This window comes from Stylophora pistillata, chromosome 11, assembly GCF_964205215.1.
Source record: "Stylophora pistillata chromosome 11, jaStyPist1.2, whole genome shotgun sequence".
Classification (NCBI taxonomy): Eukaryota; Metazoa; Cnidaria; class Anthozoa; order Scleractinia; family Pocilloporidae; genus Stylophora; species Stylophora pistillata.
The window spans coordinates 24,942,410-24,964,924 of NC_142529.1; the positions used below are offsets into that span (position 1 = coordinate 24,942,410).

The window sequence follows — 22,515 nt, forward strand, 5'->3', positions numbered from 1 at the left end:
AACTTTAAACTCAAAGGAATATTTTTTTTTTTAACTGAAAGAAAAAACGTTGACTTCATTTTCTTTGTAAAGTGGGGAGAGGTTATTCAAGTCATTTTTTCTTTGTTTGGTACTTGTAAAGTACTGTTAGTTTTCGCTGTAGCTTATATTTTCAAGTGGGTAGAGAGATCCAAGTCGCTGTTACAGGAATTGAGACTTCTTAAACAACTTACATGACGCTTTTCACAATCGTTGTAGCAATATGCTTTGATCGGTTCAGCAAAATGTACTTTCAAATTTGTCATATTTGAATAAATTGTTCCTAATTTAATTAGTGACCTTCGCGGTTAGAAGTCTAATAATATATTATCCTTGTAATGACGTTTGTAACCGTTTAAGCAATAATTGACTCTATTCATTACATCAATTAGCGGAAACATAAAGGATAATCAACGCCAAAAAAACAAGCTGTTAATTTTAAAGCAATTACTACTTCGGCTTGAGTTTCCTCCGAACAGAGAAGGCAAAACACAACGCTGTAGTTCGACGAACAATTTTGAAATAAACCACACCATCGAGATCAGTGTTATGTATAAAATTTCGGGGAAAATGTTCACTATTCGCTTGCACGTGCGTTAACAATGAGGTCCTGAAAAAATTAGTTTCAAAATTCTCCAAGGTTCGACACACCCTGGTTAAAATAAAAATGATTCACTAACATGTCAAGTCTAACGAAGGTTCGAGATGTCAACAACACACTGTATTTCAAACTGTTCAAATTTATTTGCGCGATGCGCTCATGCCTATAATCTGTTCCGGTTAAAACAGAAAATGTACTCTACCAACCATAATTGTTATTATTATCACCACTTTTAAGTGTGAATATGAGATTAACTCCTTACCGCGTTTTGAGATTTCAAACAGTGACTCAAATGATCGAAATTGTTTTCTAATGCGCTTAAATTAGACTATGGCGTCCAAATTTGGAACACAACTTGGTAAGTCACAGCGCTAGGTTCACAAACAGCTGCTCCTTTAGTTATTGAAAAAACTAATAATAATAATAGTAATAACAGATCATAATCGGCAGTTTTAGATGCCTCTCTGTGTAGCTTCTACCTATTCAAACAGATCAATGAAAATTGAAAACTTGATTACGTCAGAGGTAAGAGGTTACGTTGCTAAGCAAAGTGAAAAAAATGTTACCCTAGGTACTCGAATTTTGACCTTATTTGAAAACAACTCTCGAAAAGCGAGGTTACTCTTTGAAATCACAAAAAGCAGTAAGTTTCATAATTTCATAGATACTACAGGTTTACAAATAATCTGGTCTCTAGTGCATGCGTCCCCTTTAAACTACCATACAGTTTCCCTCACTAGAAGAGCTATCTTTTCGCTGGTACGTTCGTCGAAACTTCTCGTCCACATACACCAAATAATAAGTCCCTGGAAACAAATCTTCCTTTGAGCCTATCGGCGTGTAGCTATTTTTGTTATGAGTATGTTCGCGTGTTTTAAGAGTTTCAAGAAACTCGGCAGGCTCAACTTCTTTTCGGGACTCCAAGCGTGCGGGGATATCCTTCAATGACGTGATCAGTGTGTTCAGCGGAGAACTGGGCCCAAAATCGTCTGAGATTCGAAAGGAAAACATAGCTGACGCGAGTCCAGAGCCATAGGAGAACAACATCACTCGTTTGCCAGCCAATTCTTCAAGTGACTGGCTGAAAAAAAAAAAATAGCAGAATGGATAAGGTAGAGCGTGCAATCAGCCTCACAATGAAGATATGAACGAACAGAGACGCAGGAAAGTTTAAATAGCAAGTTAGTTGCTGGCTGCAATAATCATAGCCTGCTTTCAGGTGGTAGTTGGTGTGCGCGAGATTCAGGGCGACGAATATATGGGTCGCCATATTGAACGGATGGAAGATCTGGGACGAGTGAAAAGGCAAGGGGGAGGGGGGGAGGGAGAGCAAAAAAAAAGAAAACCCAATGTTTCTGGCAGTGACAAAGCAAGGGGGATGGGGAAGGGGGAGAAAAAAAAATGTTTCTAGAAGATCCTCCACCCGTCCAATGTGGCGACCGAATATATTCGCCACGCTGAATCTCGCGCATACCAACTACCACATGCAAGCAGGCTACAATAATCACTTACAGTCACAAGACAAATGGGCGAAGTAAAGCAAAAACAATACGATCCCAAATTTCTTTCAACTCCCTTGAAGTTACTGATATAACACCGGCCAATACCTGAACAAGAGAGACGCGAGACAACCATAAAGTGAAGGGGTGTACATATTTCCAACGTTACGAGAAATACACAACGAGGACGCCGTTTTCTTGTCGTAGGCATCTTTACTACACTTCATTGACGCTTTCTCAATTTCCTTGGCTTTGGCCTCGTCTTGAAACGTTTCTTCCAATTTGACATCTCTGTATACAAGGGAGATAAACAGGGAAGTAAGCTCTAGTTGATTGTTTCTGTTAACTACTGACTAGGCATGTCTGCTTGTCGTTGCACTGTACAATAAATGAAACAAAGTTTAAGAAATATACGATATTTTCTTAAAAACATATTTCGACACTTCTTCCGTCATCCTTAGCTCTAAATAGTCCTTTTCACAGTTGTGGGCTTGGTAGCCAAGCCTTTGAACAGGAGTGAGGCTAGGGGTGACCCTGTTGTGATAGAGACCTGTATCTAGTTAGCATGATAACAAAGAAATTTGCATTTGAAAAGCAGCAACATCTCTATCATAACAAGGTCACCCTTAGCCTCACTCCTGTTCAAAGGCTTGGCCACCAAGCCCACAAATGTAAAAAGGACTGTTATACAAAGTACAAAAGTTGAATTGCTTATGGTTAGAAAAAATGTTCATGGAATATTTTAAATTCAACTTTGTACCTTAGGACTGAAGATGACAGAAGAACTGTCGAAACACGGTTTTAAAAACTGTCGTTTGCCTTTTTAAATTCGCGACATATCTGCTGCTATCCATACCTTTTGGCAATAAAAAAAAAATTGAAATGAAACAGATAACGTAAAGAAAACAAATAAGAGAGAAGATCAATTTTGACGGCAGTCTTCAAATAATGAAAGATGTTATTCTCAAGAGGGCGCTTTGCGATGAAGAGTCGTAAAAACAAAATTAAATTAAGTACAACAGCCAATCAGAAGAAAGGAAAGTACCCTGAATAGCCAATGAGAACTCATAGTACAAACAAACAAACAAACAGCCTAAAGCGCGGGAAAACGCGGCGATCAAGTTTTACATCTGTCTTACATCTGATTTGTTGAGAGAGTGGCACGAGTTTTCTGGACCAATCACTGGGCGAAGTAAAGCAAAACCAATGCATTCCCGGATTCTTTTCGACACTTATTGAAACTTGCCCTATACTTCAGGTCCTAGTTGTTCGAAAGGTGGACAACGCTGTCCAACGGATGGATCGCTCTTCAGCGGATAAATGTTCACAAAACGAGCTGCGCCCTACACTGGATAGAGCGTCATCCAGCGAATAGTGTAATCCACTCTTCGAACAACTTGGGCCAGGTGTTCATGGTTTTATGAGTTTGACAGCGACATGTGCCAGTGACTCACCTAAATTTTGCCAAATCAGCAAATTTTTCTCCCAGTGATCTTTCACATCCGAAGTCAGAAACGAAATCCTGGAACATCAACCGTGCCAGTGATTTCTGTACGATACGACAGAATGGGGTGTGGAACACAGCATAATCAATATCATCCAAAGTGAATGATACCTTACGGCAAAACTGCTTTCCTTTCTCTTTGTACCTCTTGTAACACTGGTCCAGCGCATTAAAATAGCACTGTACTGAGAGTTTGCCATCAACAACAGGATATTCAGAGGACATATTTGGCTTGTAAAAGTCGTACACATGCTGCATGTGCACTGATCTCATTCCTGACGGGATGAGGGAAATGATAAAGCAGTCAGTTATAAAAACAATAATATAAATATATATCTATTGTGGGAACCCAGCTTGCCAGGAGGTTTTCACTGGGGCTTTCAAGCATTAATCGATTGCCTAGTTGGTTATGTAAAGATGAAATTAAAAAAATAGGTAAAGTAAAAAATTCTACAAAAATTGTTTAAAAATTAAAATTTAAAAAAATAATAAAAATAGAAATAAATAAAATTAAAGTAAAATATTTTAATTTTTGATTCTAGTATTATTAATTAAACAAAATTAAAATCAGCCCTTAATGTAATCACACTGTACAATGCAACTCTCCAAGGCAAATGACAAATTAAATAAATCCAATAAGAAATCAGCCATTAATCTCCTTAATTTCTAACTCTACATGGTACAAAAAAATGTTTGTAAAACCCCTTTATTTCTTTAATTTATGTTCAGTGTATTCAATTTCTATGACGAATTAACTGCTTCAATAAAAGCCTACAATATCGGACATTATATAACAAGCTGAATAATACAAACATTTCTATTGATGACAAACAAATAGATGATGTTGCTATTTAGTTTTTTTTATTTACATATTTAACAAATAGCTTCCATGTTTCTGCAAATTCTATGCAGTAATAGATCACATAAGATGCACTCTCACCAAGTTTCTTTTCCTTCCCTTTAGTGGATTTCTCTAGATCCAACTGTTTCTGGCAAATTAACAGCAACTTTCCCTGCATCTCCCTTCAATGGTATTCAATTATCTAGTCCTAAACCAAGACAGGGTTAAAAGTCACCTTACCTTGTTCCATAACAAGAGGAGCATTTGGTCCGACCAGCATGGCAATTGCTCCCGCTCCTCCAGTGCTGCGTGCATTGCCAGCTGCATATACAGCAATGTCAGCTGCAACAACAATGGCTAGGCGACCTGTTGATCAAACCAACAGTACATATGGAATGCCTTACCCCAACATGTGTGCAAATGAATTAATGAAATTTCAAAAGGACACTGTACATATTAAACAATAGCCACCATTCAGTGCAGAAATATGACAGGATATTTGTATGCAGGATTACCTGTTCTGAGCACAAACTCTCTATTTTAGTACCATGTGGAAGCCTTTTTCTAGTTACCATTTCTGCCAGTTTATTACATTCAAGAAAGAGTTGTAATATAACAATTACAAAACAAAAAACATAATAAATACTACCAGTATATACTAAGAGGGGGAGGGTTAGACAGGAAAATCTTTGGCTCAAAATCATTACATTGGATTAGATTTTAGGATTAGAACAAGAATCTCACAATTTATACAAAAAAAAGAAGCATTATTTTTTTCTCATTTCTGTTTTCCTTATGTTTTTGCAACAAAGTACTGTGAGTGCAAATTAGCCAGATGGCCTTTTTCCAGACCAGCTGACTTCAACTAATCTGGCACCACACATCAGTTTTTATTATGGTCTGCCAGAGAATTGCCTGTGCACAAGGCTAGACAGGTCATATGTTAAATTAAAATTAAGAAAAACACATAAAATTGGGAGATTAAGGAGGATCAATACTTGCTCTACTGAGTTGAATCATAATGATTTGTTCTAAGTTAAACTCCCAAGATCTGATGGTTAATTCTCTTCTCTTGCTAGTACACATATCCTTGTAAATGAGTTATGAGAATTTGGTGTTAGATCAGGATAACAACTTCTACTTGATAAGTTTGAGTATTCTCATTACCTGTCTGTTGGATAATGTAGGGATATTATAGGGAGAAGTTACAAGTTAATCACTTCTGGGAGTTGAAGAGTTAAATTGGGAGAAAATATGGCAATCAAGATACTTAACAATTATTTGCCAAAGGCAAGGTGAAAATCGTCGAATAATCCCCTCGACTTCGTCTCGGGGACAATATTCCCCGAACCTGAGGCAAATAATTGTTTTAGTACAATTTCAGAGCTGAACAACAGAGAGATATTTCTAAAATCATAACATTTTAGTACCATTTATTAACATTTTATTTTAACATTTTATATAAACCAAGTGGAGCGGTTTATATAGCATCATATAAGGAACCGCTCGACCAATCAGATTGCTGGAAACTCTTTGCTCGGCTCTGAAATTATACAAATAACTGCTATTGCTTTCATCACCCCTAAGCACGCATAAACAGCTTGCTGACAAAAAATTTATATTTTTAGTTTATGGAGTGCATACATTTCAGCAGAAATTGTGTACAAACAAGTTTGTTTCCTCTTCTGTAACAACAGCAAAATACCCTCCAATCTTGAATCAATGCAAAAGTAACACTTTCATCACATTGAATGAAATTACAAGGGAATATCACAGAGGGAATGTCCGCTGGTGTCCCTCTGTTTTAACTGGGATGCGTTCAGCCATGTGATGCATTTGAAAGCAATTGCATACCATCAAAAATATCAAATAGATCATAAGCACGCATATACACATAGATGCTGATGAACTGAAAAAAATACATTAATTTAATTTAATACTAAAATGAAACTGAAAATCCTGATTAGCAATCCTTAACTAATAGACCTTAAGCATGCCTATACACTTAGATGTTGATGAACTAAAAAAATACATTAATTCAATTTTATACTAGAATGAAACTTAGAATCTTGAATTACCATAATTTCCAGCCATTTACCCGCATGGCCAATCACCCACACAGGCCGATTATTGCATATGGTGAAAAAACAAGTCGACAGATTATTTGCACCAGTTGGTGGATAAAACCTGCACCCTAAAAGCAGAATTCACAACGTTTCATACTTGACAGAATGTGAATTCGTGGCCACATTTTGTGTGGGCAATCGTTCAAAGCCATGTTGACTTATTGACTTCTCAAAAAAAATCGATATCTCCGGTTCTACTAAGCCTAACAAGTCCCTTAAAAAATGGGAAAATTCTCTTCAGCTCAAGCTAGTGTTAACTGGAAATTTGTTACTGATGCGCCAGATATAACCGCCTCCCGGTTAGCTCAATGGATAGAGCACTGGACTGTTGTGCGGGAGGTCGAGGGTTCGAGCCCCGGCCAGACCAACACTCAGGGTCTTAAAATAATTGAGAAGAATATGCTACCTTTCTATAACATCAAGAAATGGTTAGATATTCTAGTCTTCTTGGATAGGGACGAATAAATGGAGGTCCCGTCTCCTGCAGGGTTAGGGGTGGAAGACGTTAATTTCCCACGCACGAGTTTACTGTGTGATGGATGTCCTCCCCTGGGGTGGGATGGGCGGGTTAGGATTGATTGTAAAGCGCTGTTGATCTGTCATTGTAAATAGCGCTCTATAAGTGATAAATTGTTGTTGTTGATATCCTTGGATCATTTTTGTCACCATCAAGGTTTTGCTTAGACGTGTGCAAATAAAAATTTGTTTGTCACACAACTAACCGTGCATGAAATAAACTCGAGTTGGCATCATGTTTTTGTGCTGCTTTGTGGAACTCTTAATACAATAAAATTCATTTGAGAGGTGGAAGAGCAGGCAGGTGAGAATTTTTTTTCAATTCAGCTACCAGTAGATTTCTAAATTGTCACAGATAGATAGATACCTTAGATAGATAGTTTCATTAAAAATCACATGGCAGCCAAATAAGGCTGAATTGCATGATTATTTACAATACAATACTGGCTAAAAATATAAATTATATTTAAAGAGCATATTGTTTTCAAGAATAATAAAAGGACAATACAGATACCTATTGTGAAATATGACGCAGTTCGCTATGTAGAAATGGAACTCTTTTTATTAAACTCTAAAATACGATCCTCAGTCTGACCTCTGCTGCCACACTGTGCATGCATGTCCATGTTACGTCACAACACTACACCTATTGTCTGCACGTGGCTGGTAATTACATCTGGGAGAAACACTTGGTGCGCATTATTGGGTTAACAAACTAAAGTTGATTTCTAAGATTATAAGTAATAAATTATGGTTCTTCAGTGGCAAAAAGTGATAAAGTTTGTGCTCGGTATTGGACACTACTGGTTCGAAAAGTTTATTACATTGCTTGATATGTCTATCCTTCAGTGAGTTTAGGTTAAACAATGATATAACAATGACATAAACCACACCTCACTATTACCTGCATTGGCACGTGCTTAATTAAGAAAAAATCAACAGATTACCTGTGGGTAAACTGCTGGAAATTACGGTAGCAATCCCGAATGGATTGCATAAACTTCCTAATACTGAATCTGAGAAGTCTAAAGAATAATTAAATTATCACACGCAAAGAATAATTAAATTATCACATGCAAAGAACAGTTCAATTATCACTTGCAATGTTTCAAGATTGGGGAATACTATTCAGGAAATATCAGCTGATGTTCCTGAATGTTTGCAGGGGCATATTTGGTCAAAAGAAGATGAAATAAAAATAATCAGCGATAGTCTTTGTTTGATCATCAATCACAATAACACACGCGCAAGTCCTTATAACTGTACTTATCTTCTATTAGGTAAGCTCAGTTGTTTCAACTTCGTCCCGGCAATAGCATAAACGTAACAGAGGCCTATTTAGGGTTTCCCGAGGCTTTTCTCATATTAAGTAATTTGCTCATTTATTTATTCTTAGCGGGACGGTCTCCTCGCTTTCTCTTGAAGCCATAATGCAACATCATAACAAAAGCTGTAATTTTTAAATTTGTGACCTTTGAATCTGTAAGGACTGCGAGTTGAAACCTGTCAACTAAGAATGAAATAATCGACCTTTGTACTTAATATAAGTCCGAAGCTCGAGCGAACAAATTTCTTTCTTTTAATTTCCAATGCTAAATAAATATAACACTCACCGTCCCACGAACTGCTTTCGATCCACGCAACTGAGTTAAACAGCGCTTGAGTACCACCATAACAAGCATTTGTTGTATCAATCCCTTCAATGTTTGTGTTCCCACTCTCTTCAAACAACTGCATTAAAACACTTTTCACAGATTTAGATTTGTCGATCAAGGTCTCTGTTCCAACTTCAAGCCGGCCGATATCGTTTGGATCGATAGAGTTTCTCTCCATCAGTTTGTGAACAACCGTGAGCGACATCGAGTTGATGTCTTCGTGGTCTCCACAGAAACCCATGTTTCGTTGCCCCAAACCAATCGTATATTTCCCCTTACTAACGCCATCAAACTCTTCCAATTTCTCCTGGTTTACACACGTAAAAGGAAAGTAAACCTCCATCGCAATAATGCCGACATTTTCTGGCCATTTTTGACCCGCTTCGGGGATGACACTTTCGACCGGCATTTGAGATAGAATTTGATGATTAATGGACATACACGTGTAGTCGCTTTTTAATATATACCGCTGACAAGCCTGAGATAAAAATAGATCTGTCGTCTTACTAGAGTCCAGAGCTCACCCATGGAACTTTCGACAACACTTTCGATTACCGCGTCTAAGAGATTATTATTTACTGTTAACAATCTCTTGCCGTGGCGTTATTTCAAGATTGAAAGAGGAAGATGCGAATTAAAAGAAATCGTAAGAAATAAACATTTCAAGTATTTTATCCGTGACAGTCTCCTCAGAAAAAAACGAAAGAGACTTACACCAAAAAGCAAAACTTCGTCAAAGAAGAAATTATCTCAGTTCTGTGTTTGTTTTCTGTTTACATACATGATAACTCAACTTACAGTTAAAATTTTGCATTTAATCACCTGCACCGTTGAATAACAGTTTATCTAGATCAAATTCTCTTTCATGGCCGGTTTCTGTGAAGAGTTATCTTAACTTATTGTCCACTGTGATGATATCGTGTCAGATGTAACCATCTTTACCGAGTAAATTAACTCTAAATGCTAGTTGGTACTTAAGTTTACCAATAGAGAAACACCTGGTTAAGACTCAAACCATTGTTTGGTAAAAAACATATATCTATGACAGTCTCGACAGCCACCTCGCCGCCTCGCTTTGCTCAAGGCCTGAAACCGTTTTTTGTGCCGTAGTGATAATAACCTTGTTTTTATCAAGGATCGTGCACATATACGTTTCATAACTGCAGTTCATATATATGTATTTCAGATGTTTGTTGTTTGATTTATCATCTACGGGTTTATGTCGAATTAATTTGATGGCCTGCTCCCAGTTGGCTTGTTAGCTCAATTGGTAGAGCGCTGCACTAGTATCGCAGAGGTCAGTGGTTCGAATCCCGTACAGGCCTGAATTTTTTTCAGGTCTGATTTTCACTATTGCTTAAATAGTGCTTTACTACGAAGGATCGTGCACATATACGTTTCATAACCGCAGTTCATATATATGTATTTCATATGTTTGTTGTTTAATAACCTTGTTTTGTTTGTCTGTTTGTTTCTTTTATTTACCTTCAATGATGATATTCAATTCACTTACTAAAAAACTATTTACACCTCGTCACTAACTGTTAAATAACAGTTTATACATATTATTAGAATAAATTAACTCTGTTTGAATAAAGATTGTTGTAAGAGTAATTCTTTCCCGACTTGGGTTTGATTAATGTAAGCCACACCTACGGCCTCCCAAAAAAGGTATTGTGACATGACAGCTCTGTTCCTCAGCTGCAAACACAGATTTTACAGAATGTGGAACACATAAGATAACGTAACGAAACTTGAAGAAGAAGAAGTCCGTTTATTTAGCTACAGAATGATTGTGATAACAAATTCAACAGAGGGTGGAACCCAAATGATGACTTTTCGAGAACTGTTATGCTCATCCACTCTGGTAGGTGGACTGGGGCAGATGTCAATTTATTTCTCAGCAACCAACATAATACTTTCCATTACAGCAATTCTTGGGAATTTTCTTATCCTTATTGCACTAAACAAGGAAAATTCTCTCTATCCGTCGTCTAAACACTTATATCGTTGTTTGGCTACAACTGATTTGTTGGTTGGTCTTGTTACCGAGCCTATTAATGCTATTTATTGGATGTCCTTAGCTTACCAACACTGGAGTATTTGTAGATACGCAAGGGACGCAGCTTACGTAACAGGCTACTCATTATGCGAAGCATCTTTACTGACGATGACGGCCATAAGTTTAGACAGACTTCTCGCCCTGTTGTTGGGGCTGAGATACAGACACTTTGTCACTTTGAAGCGCATGTATATCATTACAGCTATCGTTTGCGTAATATCTGTTGCCGTTGCATCTTTTTCTATTACACATACTCATATAACCCGGTGGTCTATCATGATAGTTACACTTTCATGCTCAGTGATCTCTATCGCTTCGTATACAAAGATTTTCCGCTCTCTAAGTCATCATCGGGTTCAGCAACAGCCGAGCCAACCAAATGCGCTGAACATGGCGCGTTATAGAGAAGCCTTGTACAGCGCATTGTGGGTGCAGTTAGCATTAGTTGTTTGTTATGCACCACAATTTATGGTTTTGCTTGTGATTACTCATAGTAAAACATATTCCTCATTTACATTCGTCATTTCTGGAATTGCGTCAGTTGTAGTGTATTTAAACTCCACCTTGAACCCGTTGCTTTACTCCTGGAAGATTAGAGGAGTGAGACAAGCAGTAAAGCAGACAATCAGACAAGCATTTTGCTGTCCATGGACCTAGATATCTTTCACTGGAGTCACACGTACATGTGTCGTGATGGTTACGAGCTTATAGTTTAACAAAATGACAGTCGAAAGTGCTGAAGAAAAGGAGATACTAACGGATAAGAGTAGAGTAACAAATATCTCTATTAATATAACTTGCTTTCCAATTCGCTTCATCCTCAAGAATTGAACTGGGGCAATTAAGCTCTGATGAAGCGAACATCTCGGCTTTAGAATAGACATAACCTTTTTCATAAGATGCAAGCCGCTCTTATAATAAAATGGGGCACTACTCAATTCTGTAACTTCCTTGTAATTTACTTCAAACATGGGAAGAGCTAGGACAAGTAAATATTTTTACATCGAATATTAACGGTAATTCTCAATGCCGCGAAAAAGTGACGAGATAACTGTATATAAATTCATGCAAATAAACAACGTTAGCCAAACGGAAGTTGAAATTTATAGTATTGTCTAAGTTTCCTCGCCATGTGAATTAGAAGAAAAGACCTATTAAAGGCTTCAGTATCAGCGAGGGAGGTTGTCGATTTTTATTATCGATCGCTTGTACGAAACAGACGAAATAGAAAGAGATAATTAAAAATGCTCTGAAAATTTAGAGAGGAACATTTTAATTACAACTGTTTATCACCTTTGAACTGAACGATATGGGAATTTTTGTTGAAGTTTCAGCATAAATTTCGATTTAAACTCAAGTAGGGGCAACACCTCATCAGATCGCTGAAAAAGAACATTTTGAATATCTTAATATTTTGATGTGAATGGCCACATCCATGATTTCATTTTATTAATCAAACTTTATCATCCATTTAAACAATTTTCCATCTATGGATCGATTTTCCATCTTCGTCTTCGATTAACTTCAATTTTCAAAATGGATTGTGAATTGGAAGACAGGAGAAGAATATATTTGGCGCTAACGATGTACAAACCGCATATATTGTCTAAAAAATGAACAAGTTAGAACGTTTTCTCATCGTGTTGTCAAATTAACATAAGAAAGCAATTAAATAACAGCTCCAGTAGACTTGTTTTGTTTTGTTTTTTTCAGGGGGGAACATGTTTCAGTTTCGGAAGAGAAAGGATAAATCAAGAATCGGAAAAATGTTAGAAGTTGAGAAAACGAATAAAGATGAAGATTGCGTGGACGTGTGTTGGTTTAGTTACGTAATATTTTGCACCTGATGTAGTTCTTTTGTTTTAAACATGTCCTGGTTGGACGCGAAAGGAAGAAAAAAAATGACTGTTAGATGTTTGCCAAGAACGAAATTTTTTTTTTTAAATTCTTTAAAATTATATTACATGGCATCTTAGTTTATAGATAAACTTTTCATAATTTTATACATCAGATTTAGAACGGCATTGAATTTTTTTCCTCAAAGATGTATCTTCCGTGTAATTTGAAAATTTGGTGGGAGTTTATATTTACGCGGATGTGAGATCTTTTGTGTTCTACGGTAACAAATATCTCTCCGATTCCAGATACCTGAAGTTTCTGACGGAGATGATGCGCTGGTGACCGATGTTCAAACAGTAGAACATAAACCTGAAGAAAAATTTCCAATATATATATTTATTTTCAATTTTGAAACTTCACCTTTAAAGAGAGCAGGGAAGCAGCTCGTAGACGTTTCGTAGGTGACGTGGATGTTTTGAATAAATCCGGAGAAAGAAAAGGGTCTTTAATTTTATTTGTGATAATACTAACAGAAACAGAAAATGAGCGGTTTTATTCCAAGGCTCTTGAAAAAAGTTAACTTTAATACACTAATGTAAACAATATTGGCCATTTTACTTTTACAATTTACACTTGCGCTACCTTTTTAAGCTTCGAAGAAACTAGTTCTTCAAAGTCATATCACGTTAAATTTCTTACAAGCGATAAGAATCCTAAATAACAGAATGCTAAATAACAGAATGCTAAATAACAGAATGCTAAATAACAGAATGCTAAATAACTTTCCTTTACTGATACCCATAATAGGCTGAGTGATATTACGATGAAAGGCAAATGACGAACTGCAGTGGTAAGAAAATTTATTTCAAATGAATAACTACTTCGAACTGATAAATATCGCCTGAAAGAGGGGGGACGAGGGGGGACGAGGGGGGACGAAGGGGGGACGAGGGGGTGTAGGGGAGGAGGAGGGAGAAGGAGGGGGAGGGGGGCAGAGAAATTTTGGGGCTCACACAGTTTTAAGGGAAAATGAAGGGGGAATCATTCTTGTCCCACAGAGTAAAATCGGGCGACTATACCGAATTGACTGCAAATGAGATGGGAGGGGAGAATCGATAGAATACTACCTAGGGTGAAAGAGTAATATTTTTTTCTTTTTTTTTTTTAATTGCGGCACGACCAAAATCTTCAATCCTCCTTCCCTCCACCCCCCTTCCACCACAGGCGATATATAATGACTGGCTCTCAATTCAGATTCAATTCCTCAATTGAGATTGGCGAATTGGTTGGTCTTTCAAAACAAAAACAATCTCAAACAATGATTAATGATCACTTGAGTCAGCAACCACCGCCACCGTCGCCACCTCCTGAGCCTCCTCCACCATCTCCGGAGCCCCCACCCCCACCCCACCCTGAGCCCCCACCCCTCGTAGAGGTGGTCCATGTCCAACCTGTAAGTAAGTAAGTAAGTAAGTAAGTAAGTAAAGGCTTTATTTAATGAGGGTAGCACTAAAATAGTAAAGAATACTAATAAACCAGTGGCCCTCCTAGCACTAAAAATATAATAAAAATATCAGAGATATTATAAACTATGGCTTAACTACATAAAAATGAGCTATGAAAATTACTGTTACAGAATAAAATGATTTAGAACCTGTTGGTCATTTAAAATGTTCTTCCTGAGTGATTTTTTAAAACTACTTAAGGTGGCCAGTTTTCGAGTTGATAGTGGCAAGGTGTTCCACGTTTTACATGCTGTCGTTGCAAAAGTTCTTCCTCCTTCCTTTTGACATTTGACGATCGGACAAGCTACATTAAAATTTGCATATCTGGTTTCTCGTGAGTGAGTTTCACTAGAAAGTTTCAGCAAAGTTTTTAAGAAAGCAGGTACATTTCCTTGTAACCGTTTATATACAATGGAGCTGTGAAATGATGGAAACAACTACTTTAATAAATGACACTTTAACTCTCTAAATCATATCCTGGTATATATAAATGGAAATGGTTGGGTTTCAGGTGACGTCACAAGCTTTGCTGAAGTTAGTGTCCGCCATGTTGGTGTCCCTCGGGTGTCAAATTTATGAATAATTAGTCGATTTCTATAGTGAAGCCCTCTCTCTTATCGCCGTATTATTTCGCCAACTACATGAATATCCAGAAAAAGAAAGCGATAAAAGTATCTGGCATTCATCTTAAGGTATCCCAGTGCTCTCTGAGTATGCCGAAAGCTTAGAGAGTTGGAAGGAAAGATGTTTGCAAAAGATATCGGTCATTGGGGTTGACCCTGCAAGCATACCAGCCGAGAAGTTCAGTCCAAAATGCTTGCCTCCTGTGGAAGCGTCGGACTTGCTGAGTTACCTCGTTCTTGAGACCAGCTTCTACACCAAGAAGCAGTTCAAGGCGTTCAAGAGTCTAGAGGCGTTTAATCAAATGGTGTCGGGATTTGTAACCTCAGTTGTAGGCAAAGTAATCGCCGGCAAGTATGCCGTGAGAGCACGAGTTTGGCATTCACAGCATATGAATGATCCTTTAGTGAACATTTGGGTCATTTCCGAAAACGATGGGACTATTTTGTCAGCCAATTGCTTGGAATGCAAAGCTGGACTGGCTGAGTCATGCTCACATATTGCGAGTGTTTTATTTATGTTAGAGGCAACTACTAGAACCCATGGCAAGCTCGCTGAGTGTCACGAAAACTCAGACACCGAAAACTCAGGTCCCTCGAAGTGTTCTCCAAGCTTCCGAAGTGCTCCATAATTCGATAGTGCATAGCATAAAGCATGAACCAATTTTTTTTATAATATAACCGGTGGAATAATGCAACAAATCCGACGCGAAAGACGGACAACAATATCAAGAGTGATTCTTCAGTGAAGCGAATCGTGATGGCGCTGATGCCGAGTCTTCTTTCGCGTTGTTTTTCTCTTTCTGCCTCATTTAAGAACTCTAGGCCAGGGGTCGCAAAATTGTCTTCGTTTTGGGACTGGTGGGCCGAGTCTCTGTTTGTATCCATTATTATCGCGAAATATTTAAGAATTTTAACAGAGCGACAACAAGGATCTGTGCGACGAAGTACAAAAAGGTAAACAAACGTCCCTTTCGCCTCGTCAAAATCACGCCACATTTTAATACTTTGGTGTTGGAGCGAGCGCATTTGATCCCGTTAACTGTGAATAAAAAGTTCAAAATTAACGGGAAAAATGGAGAAAATCTAAGCTAAATGAAGTCTTGTGTCACTCTAAAATGTTTTAATACTCAACCATCGGACGATTTTGCGAAACGTGCAACTTGCGGCCTTGCTTTTGCTGCTTCAGTTGGATCAAGACCCAAAAAGTCAAAATACACGCGGGATTACCAGGAGTGATCATGAGTCGAGTTTATCTCTTGAATTTTCGAGGAGTCTGAGTTTTCGGGGTCTGAGATGTGAGGTCTGAGTTTTCGGGGTGTGAGTTTTCGTGACACCCCAAGCTTACTTGCACTCAGGTAAAATGCTCATGGATTTTACCGACATAGGTCAATGAAGTGCCGTATGCGAGGGCTAAAGACATCGATTTCTCATCGGCTAAGAAGCTCAAAGAAAAGCTCGACCAAAAAATCGAGGATCTACAACAGCCGCAAGCCTCGAACCATACAACAACTTCTAGTTCCTCCTGTTCTTCCCCTTGATTTGTGATGATCTTAGTATAGCGCATTAGATCATATATATAATGAATTTTGCGCTATAGAAATGATAAAATTATTAAATTATTATACGAAAAAATCCTTAGTCTTTATGCTTTCCACTTTCGCTCGAACAGCCAACAATAATGCATAAAACCATCCCTTCTTTCTCACATGAACTCTTCGTTAGATACGGTTTGTTTACGCTCGAGGGTAAAGGTAACGAATCTGATCCAACCGACGCGTCGGTCGACACGTTGGCCGGACCTTATAGAAAGACTCTGCCTCGCTGGTACTTTCGCTTGGCTCCAAACTGCGACTCGTCGATCTCCACTGTTTTTCCTACACCTCCGATCTTCATGTCAGCGTTCATAATTTTCGTCGAACATACCGTTCGTAAGTCGCTCAGCGCACGGATCACTGTAGGCTTTGAAAGGCTAGTCAGTCTGGCGATGTTACTTCCAGAAGCCTTGATAGCCCACAGGAACATTAGATGAAGCCACGTACTCAGCGGGATGTTGGAACCTTCGAAAAACCAGGTTCGAAAAGCCAGGTTCGACAGCGGCTGTTTGTACAGCATCGGTGGTGTGTCGGTAGTGTGTTGGCCGACGCGTCGGTTGGATCAGATTCGTTACCTTTACCACGCTCGAGGGACACCAAGATGGCGGATAGTAACCGTTGCTAAGGTTTTGGTCACGTGGGTGAAACCCAAGGATAGGAATAAATTTAAACAACTTTTCAGAAAGTTTCGGGTTTTCCCTTTTCCTATTTTTTTTGCCTTTGCAAAAATTCGATGAACATTTCAATATTTCTTCGCATATTTTTCGTGATAGCGGTTGTTTCTTACGCGTTCTCTGGTAATTTTGCGCAGGAAAATGGCAGTTAATCCCCTCATGATCAAGCATGCCTGATCGCTTTGTTTGCTCTCTTAGACCTCTCGCGCCGTCGCATTGTTCGCCAGCTCAAATCTCGTGAGCTTGTGAGGTTTATGAGTGTCTGGTTGCAAGTTTCTCTAGATCTGTGGTTAGTTGAAATTACTAGATTACCAGATAACTGAAAGTACGTTAACAACGGAAATGGATGGTTAGAAGCCACCTCTATTTGCGAGCAACTCTTTTAAAGTTAAGTTTATTGTTGTGAAGAACGAAAAATACAACTTTCAATAAACGTTTATACCGACGAAATTTAGGGTGCAACTTTTGAAATCTAAGTAGCAACGTTTTTTATTTTTGCCAGTCTTTTAGCAACTTTTTGGCGATTCAGTGAGCAACTTTCCATTATTATGTTTACAAGCACAATCGGGACAGGCCTGTACCACCACTGCCCTTAGATGAAATGCTGGTCCGTTATCATAATGTATTTTTGCACAGCAGTACAAAAGCATCCATATCGAATTTGGTTTCGAAGACCACGAAGCATTAAAACAATAAAAACGAAATTACCATTTGATATTGGTCGCCGTCTGTCAGAGGAGGAAGAAAATCCTGACGATGGTGATATATTGTTTTCAGGTCGATTGTCTTCAATATACGAATACACCACCACGATGAAGTAAATCTGAAGGGGAAAAAAAGGAGATAATGAGGCAAGACCCAGGCCTTTATCGGTTTAAGAGTGGGTAGTTAATCGAGTAGGAGAATAAATAAAGCGCTGTTTAATAGAGAGTCGTAGTCCAAAACCAAAATAAAGGAAAATACCTTTTGCGAACTGATGAAAATTCAAAGAAAAAGTAACCAACTGCGTGGCGGAAAAGAGCGGGAAAATGGCGGGGAAACGCGATCAAGTGAAGGCTTTCTTTTGGCATCTGATTGGTTAAGAGAGTTGCGCGAGTTTTCTGGACCATTCACAGTGCGAGGGTGAGAAAAAAAAAAACAAAAAAAAAGACTCAAAAATTTCGGATTACTATCGATACTCAAATAAAAATTACTCTAAGACTGAAACAAACATACCGACAGCAACCATCCAATGCCATAAGGAATGAAGAAGACGGCAAACTGAAGCATAGAAGAAAATAACAACAATGTTCAGTTGGTTTGTGGAGAAACTTTCTACTGGTACTTAATAAACATTTTTGTTTCAGTTTACCCCATTCCAGACGACAATAAAAAATACGATCACTCCAAAATCGAAAAAGAGCTCGAACATGCTCCAGCCAAGCCAAGGATATGCCAGACGCTTTTCACCCTGAGACAGAAAAGAACAACGATCAGTGACGTTAACTTACAAATGAATAAATGCGTACATGAACCAATGAGGCTGAAGGTGACCTAGTTGGGATAGAGACCAGTATCTAATTTGCATGAAAACAAAGTGATTTACATTTGAAAAGCAGCAACGTTTGTATCATAACAAGTTGTTAGCCTCACTGTAAGGCTTTTGTACATTATGCTAGCATTTTTTCGAGCCTTTTAGTGAAGCAAAAGCATTGAGCATTATTCAAGCATTTTAGTGGCATTTTCCCGAAAATTAATTTTTTTCGAGAAAATAAAATAGAAATTAACTTTTTCCAGTCCCGCTTTTAATTCACGAAACAACCTAATACAGCTGAGTGGAGCTGGAGACTGAGGACAAGTCAGCGGTTTGACCTTTCGAGACTCAAAAGGCGCCATTTTTGTTTTCTTCGTGACCCGTGTAAGTTACACGAGTAACGAAGAAAACATAAACCTGTATACGTTGTCGTTACTTGCAACACTTGTACGTATGTGTAAACTTTCAAATTAATTTAAAAAAACCTTTGTATAATGAGCATTATCCGAGCATTTTAGTTACTTTTTTGGGGGAGTCTGAGCATTTTAATGGGAAAAATGGAGCATTAAGGTGGAGCATTTTAGTGGGGAAACAAAAGCATAATGTACAAAAGCCTACTAACAGTTCAAAAGGCTTGGCAACCAAGCATGTAACTGTAAAATGGACTATAATGACGATGGTCACACCGTAACAGGAATACGATTGGACCAGACTGGAATATTGATAAATGATATATAACAATGTAGGAACGAAAAAAACAACAACAACAAAAAAGAAACAAAAAAACACTAAGAGAAAAAGTGCAGTGAAACAAAGCTAATCTTCGTGCAATTCTGTCTTACAAAAGCCGGCTCACTTCAGTTGCATAATCTAACATCTAGTTCTACAATTTCTAAAAAAAGGAATTATTGTGAACCTCTAAGACAAATTTTACCATAGCCTTGAATCTTCTCTAATTATTTTAAGTAACATGCAAACTTTGTGTTCTTTTAAAAGAGAATTATAGTGTTGGACTTACCGAGCAAGTGGACCCCAGAAGCAACAGGTTCACCAACAGTGAGATCACTTTAAACGCGAGGTTGACATAAGCCAGTCTGGTGATCACTTTAGAGATGACCATTAAAAATAGTCAGTCAATAAAAGATAAAGGATATATAAGGGCTGCTAGGGGGATTCAAATTGATCTACCCTGTTTATCTGTGAAAGATACCACTTTGTCATTCGTATCCCTAGGTCAAATCAAATGTTTTATTTCCAGTATCATTGTCAAAGAAATGTTTAAACAAAAAACATCACTTAACGGCTGACTTTCGCTCAAAGTCATTGTCTTTTTAGAAAACTTTGTTCATTTCTGTCGAATCCAACTAGGATAAAGTTGGCAACATGAAAAGGCCTTTCATATAAGCAAAGAACCTACCAACTTCACATCATTTCTTAGCCGGGCATAGGTTCAAATTTAATCAGAGGAGTGTCAAGCTGAAACTATCCTTAGACTTGTCAAACCTGTTCCCCTGGCTGAAGTGAGGTTTCTGGCAGATATAATGTGACATAAGCTTCCCTGGGAAGGTACCTCTGGCAGAAAGTATGCTAGACATTTCCTTAGAATACTGTCGATTGAACGTCACTTCTACCGCGAAAGATCGCGGCAAGATAGTGATATGTTATTAAAGAACCACACATTTCGTTGGGCAATCTTTCAACTGCAGATATTTTTGTCCTAAGCAGTGTGTGCTTTCTAAAAAATAATAGAACAAGACAGAAGTAAGTTGTAATACCGAGAAAATGCTTTTTGCTGAAAGGCAAATCTTGGCTGAGTTCAACGGCGTTCTCCTCTAGTTGCTTATAAAATTTAATAGATTGACTTTCTCGGTTAATTGAGTATGCTGATATGATCTGAAATATAAAAAGAAAAGCAACAACAGATCAGATTTGAAGTATGACACCAAATCCATATTACGCAGATTGTCAATATCAGTCATCATAGTAAGTAAGTAAAATTTTTCTGTAACGCCGAATGTCAATGTTTGGTTTCCGTATCACTGTACTTGTCACGTTCGACTTAAAAACGTGAAACTAGTATTTAACAAGTACAGGATTGAATCTTATGAAAGCCTTAAATTTTTTTCAAGCGTAATTTCTTCGACTTCTTTTTTGCTCGCTCACCTTCCAGGATCATCATCTTTGCTGCGATAAATGAGTTGCAAATGCAACATCAGATTTTACGTTAGATCAATTTTAAAATCATACTGAACACAGTCTAGGCAAACAAATCAACATGAATGATCGTATTTGAGCAAGTAAAAGTTATGAAGTTTTCAGTTAATTTCTGCGTCCTGAAATGTTAGAAACGCGAATACCTTTGTGTTGACAGTATCATTTGTACCGCAAGTTATTTGTATGGTTGACAACAACATAATCGTTTTTGATCAGATAAAAACATTTTGGAAACCACGCTTTAAATCTTAATAAATATTTCAAGCGATGGAACGAACTTTACCGCGGTTAACCAGTCCGCTGTTGTTCGTGATTTTCTGTGGAACATAATGTTCCCAGTTTTTACGAAATCGCGAAAATCGTGAAATCAGGTAGACGGCTAATATATAAAAAGGAGAGGGATGTTTCAAAATTTGATATGATTAATCATAGTTCAAACTCACCAGGCCGAAGATACAAAGAATATTTACACCTGTTCGTAGACTGCAGCCGCAGCAACAAGTTTCCACCAAGACTGCCATTGTAGACAATAAGTCGAAATTACTCTTCTGAACGTCAGACTCAACGGAGGTGAGAGGTAGCTGCCGGATGCTTTTAAATCTTTCACTTTTAAGCGGATCCGTTCAAAAAAATTGCTCTATGTACTTTTCCGTGCATCTTGGTGATTTACTACCTACGTTGACAAATTTCCGGTGTCAAAACAAATTGAACGGTTGGATAATCACAAGCTTCCAGTGATTTCCGTATAAACCAAGGTCAGTAAAAATACAGCCAGGATTACGTCCCCATCGCTATATTTATGCCGCTATACAAGGTTTTCTGGAGAAGATTTCAACAAACTCAACTTTACAAGCGATTAAACTGGATTTCAGTTATTAGAAAAGTTACTTAGTATAAATTGTGTTACCGAAACTAACAAGTTTTAGTTCATCGCACTACGGGGACCTGCAAATAAACTTGAATAGAAAGAGGAAAATTATTCAGTCTCCGTCCAGAGCTGATTTTCGTGATTTAAGCGAGTGAATGTGGTACAATCAAAATATTTTCCCTGTTTTTATTGTATAAGAAAACCTTTAAGCAGGCCTGGTTGCATTCTTCTAAGTACTAAATTTAACACGATCATGGCGGTGAAAACCGTCATCATAACAAGCCCATGACGTAATGGTAGTGTTTGAAACGCAACAAAGGTTTTATATTGCTTTGTTTTGTTTTTTCCCTGTTTAATGCTACAGTTGCGTTCATTCAGCAATTATGTTATTTAACTTTACGCAGTAAGATAGGTAAAAGTCCTTTTCATCGATATGGTAGTCAAAGTGCGTTATCATGATTAATTGACCGTAGAGGAAGAAGAAAAATATCTTCGATCACTTTAATTTCAATTCAGACTTTCTAATAAATATATATTCTCAATTTTTTTTACTTCTCTTTCAAGAGGGCAGGGAATCAGCTGGTAGACGTTTCGTAGGTGACGTAGATATTTTAAATGAGTCCGAAAAAAGAAAATGGGCACTAATTCTATACCTGATTCGCTTCAGAGATCTAACTGCGCTTACTCTATGTTATTACTAACCGAAACATAAAAAATTGCCAGTAGCAAGTTTTCCAAAGAGTAGTTTATTTCATGGCTCTTGAAAGAAGTTAACCCTAACACCATAATAAGTCAACGATATCGTCCTTTTACTTTTACAATTTTTATCTGCGTCATTATTTTAAGCTTCAAAAAAAACTAGTTC

General features: G+C 37.8%; 3 protein-coding genes across 4 annotated transcripts; 1 reads left to right on the plus strand and 2 right to left on the minus strand.

Annotated features, from left to right (window-relative positions):
• Nucleotides 1-742: 742 nt before the first annotated feature.
• On the minus strand, nt 743-9,197 carry LOC111339869 (hydroxymethylglutaryl-CoA synthase 1). The gene is made up of 5 exons (XM_088738361.1): nt 8,719-9,197; nt 4,704-4,829; nt 3,573-3,897; nt 2,227-2,409; nt 743-1,700 (listed from the first exon to the last, which is right to left on the minus strand). Exons 1-5 carry the CDS (start codon nt 9,167-9,169, stop codon nt 1,331-1,333), a joined length of 1,455 nt encoding a protein of 484 aa, XP_088594487.1. The 5' UTR covers nt 9,170-9,197; the 3' UTR covers nt 743-1,330.
• Nucleotides 9,198-9,816: 619 nt separating this feature from the next.
• On the plus strand, nt 9,817-12,632 carry LOC148720795 (histamine H2 receptor-like). The gene has a single exon (XM_088738628.1). It carries the CDS (start codon nt 10,550-10,552, stop codon nt 11,477-11,479), a length of 930 nt encoding a protein of 309 aa, XP_088594754.1. The 5' UTR covers nt 9,817-10,549; the 3' UTR covers nt 11,480-12,632.
• A 593-nt stretch (nt 12,633-13,225) lies between these two features.
• On the minus strand, nt 13,226-21,438 carry LOC111339868 (uncharacterized). 2 transcript variants are annotated; one of them, XM_088738630.1, is made up of 7 exons: nt 21,226-21,435; nt 20,344-20,461; nt 19,587-19,672; nt 18,407-18,505; nt 18,271-18,315; nt 17,764-17,878; nt 13,226-14,112 (listed from the first exon to the last, which is right to left on the minus strand). In XM_088738630.1, exons 1-7 carry the CDS (start codon nt 21,301-21,303, stop codon nt 14,000-14,002), a joined length of 654 nt encoding a protein of 217 aa, XP_088594756.1. In that variant the 5' UTR covers nt 21,304-21,435; the 3' UTR covers nt 13,226-13,999. The 2 variants fall into 2 exon arrangements, with proteins under 2 accessions (XP_088594756.1, XP_088594757.1); XM_088738631.1 differs by lacking the exon at nt 13,226-14,112 and adding an exon at nt 14,136-14,583 and having other exon boundaries at nt 21,226-21,438.
• Between the last annotated feature and the right edge of the window lie 1,077 nt (nt 21,439-22,515).